The 1,095-nt window shown below is 58.6% G+C and overlaps 1 protein-coding gene across 1 annotated transcript in view; it reads right to left on the reverse strand.

Annotated features, from left to right (window-relative positions):
• Nucleotides 1–1,095, reverse strand: part of LOC104488939 (cadherin-22-like) — a gene marked incomplete at its 3' end in the record, with an annotated part of 37,420 nt that overhangs the window by 8,263 nt on the left and 28,062 nt on the right. The window contains exon 6 of the mRNA XM_010131044.1: nt 461–648. Coding sequence (XP_010129346.1) covers nt 461–648 — 188 coding nt within the window. The remainder of the gene's footprint in view (nt 1–460; nt 649–1,095) is intronic.

Here is a 1,095-nt window from a genome sequence, read left to right on the forward strand (position 1 = left end):
AGGAGCCGCCGTGTGCAGGCTCCAGCAGGCACCGGGCTGCTGCTGCTGTTCAGCCTTTCCTCCCAGACACAGGTCCGTGTTTTGCCACCCAGGCAGAACAGAGGCAGGCCTCTCCCTGCTGCTGCAGGCACAAAAATGCAGCTGCTGCTGCTAGAGCAGGGCTCACAGGAGCGTTTCTTTCAACGCAAATGCAGCAGCAGCAGCGGGAGCCCCCAAAGGGTGGGGCCCTCCCCGGGCTGCTGCTGCTGTTCAGCCTTTCCTCCCAGACACAGGTCCGTGTTTTGCCACCCAGGCAGAACAGAGGCAGGCCTCTCCCTGCTGCTGCAGGCACAAAAATGCAGCTGCTGCTGCTAGAGCAGGGCTCACAGGAGCGTTTCTTTCAACGCAAATGCAGCAGCAGCAGCGGGAGCCCCCAAAGGGTGGGGCCCTCCCTACCCAGCTAGCTTTCCTCATCTCTCACCTTCTGTACCGTGATGACAGCCTCTTGGGTATTGCTGTCCGTGGTGACTTTGAACATCTCCACCCCTTCCTCATCCTTCACCTGATAGGTCATGTCCGTGTTCTCCCCGACGTCGGAGTCCTCTGCCTTCACCCTCCCGATGGCAGTGCCCACAGGGGCAGTTTCAACAATGCTGAACTGATACATCTCTGGAGGAGAAAAAGGTTCTGGGGTGACTACTTCTGCCTTGGAACATCCTCCAGCCTTCACATACCTCCCCAGGGCACCCTTGGACCGCAAGGGCTGCCCACACTCTGTCAGTGTCCATAGTCCAGATGCCCTATTGGGACACACCCCTCCTCCAGCCTACAGCACGGGCTGAGAGAAGATAAACGGGCAGCACTGATGCAAAGCCCAGGCAAAGCAAGGGCTGATTTCTCTCTATGGACACTGCCCTGCAATCGGTGTTCTCTGATTCTCTGCAAACTTTACCATTTCTAATCTCTAGGAGATGCAGCTGAGGAGCTGAGCCTCCTCCGGCTGCAGCACCTTTTCTGCTCTGCTAGCCAGGTGCCTCTGCAGCTGGTGTGCACCACAGAGACTGCACGGCCCACCCTGCAGCAGCAGCACCACCCGCTCGTTTTGGGAGGGCCCAA

The sequence above is a fragment of the Buceros rhinoceros genome, unplaced genomic scaffold, assembly GCF_000710305.1.
Source record: "Buceros rhinoceros silvestris isolate BGI_N320 unplaced genomic scaffold, ASM71030v1 scaffold9722, whole genome shotgun sequence".
NCBI lineage: Eukaryota > Metazoa > Chordata > Aves > Bucerotiformes > Bucerotidae > Buceros > Buceros rhinoceros.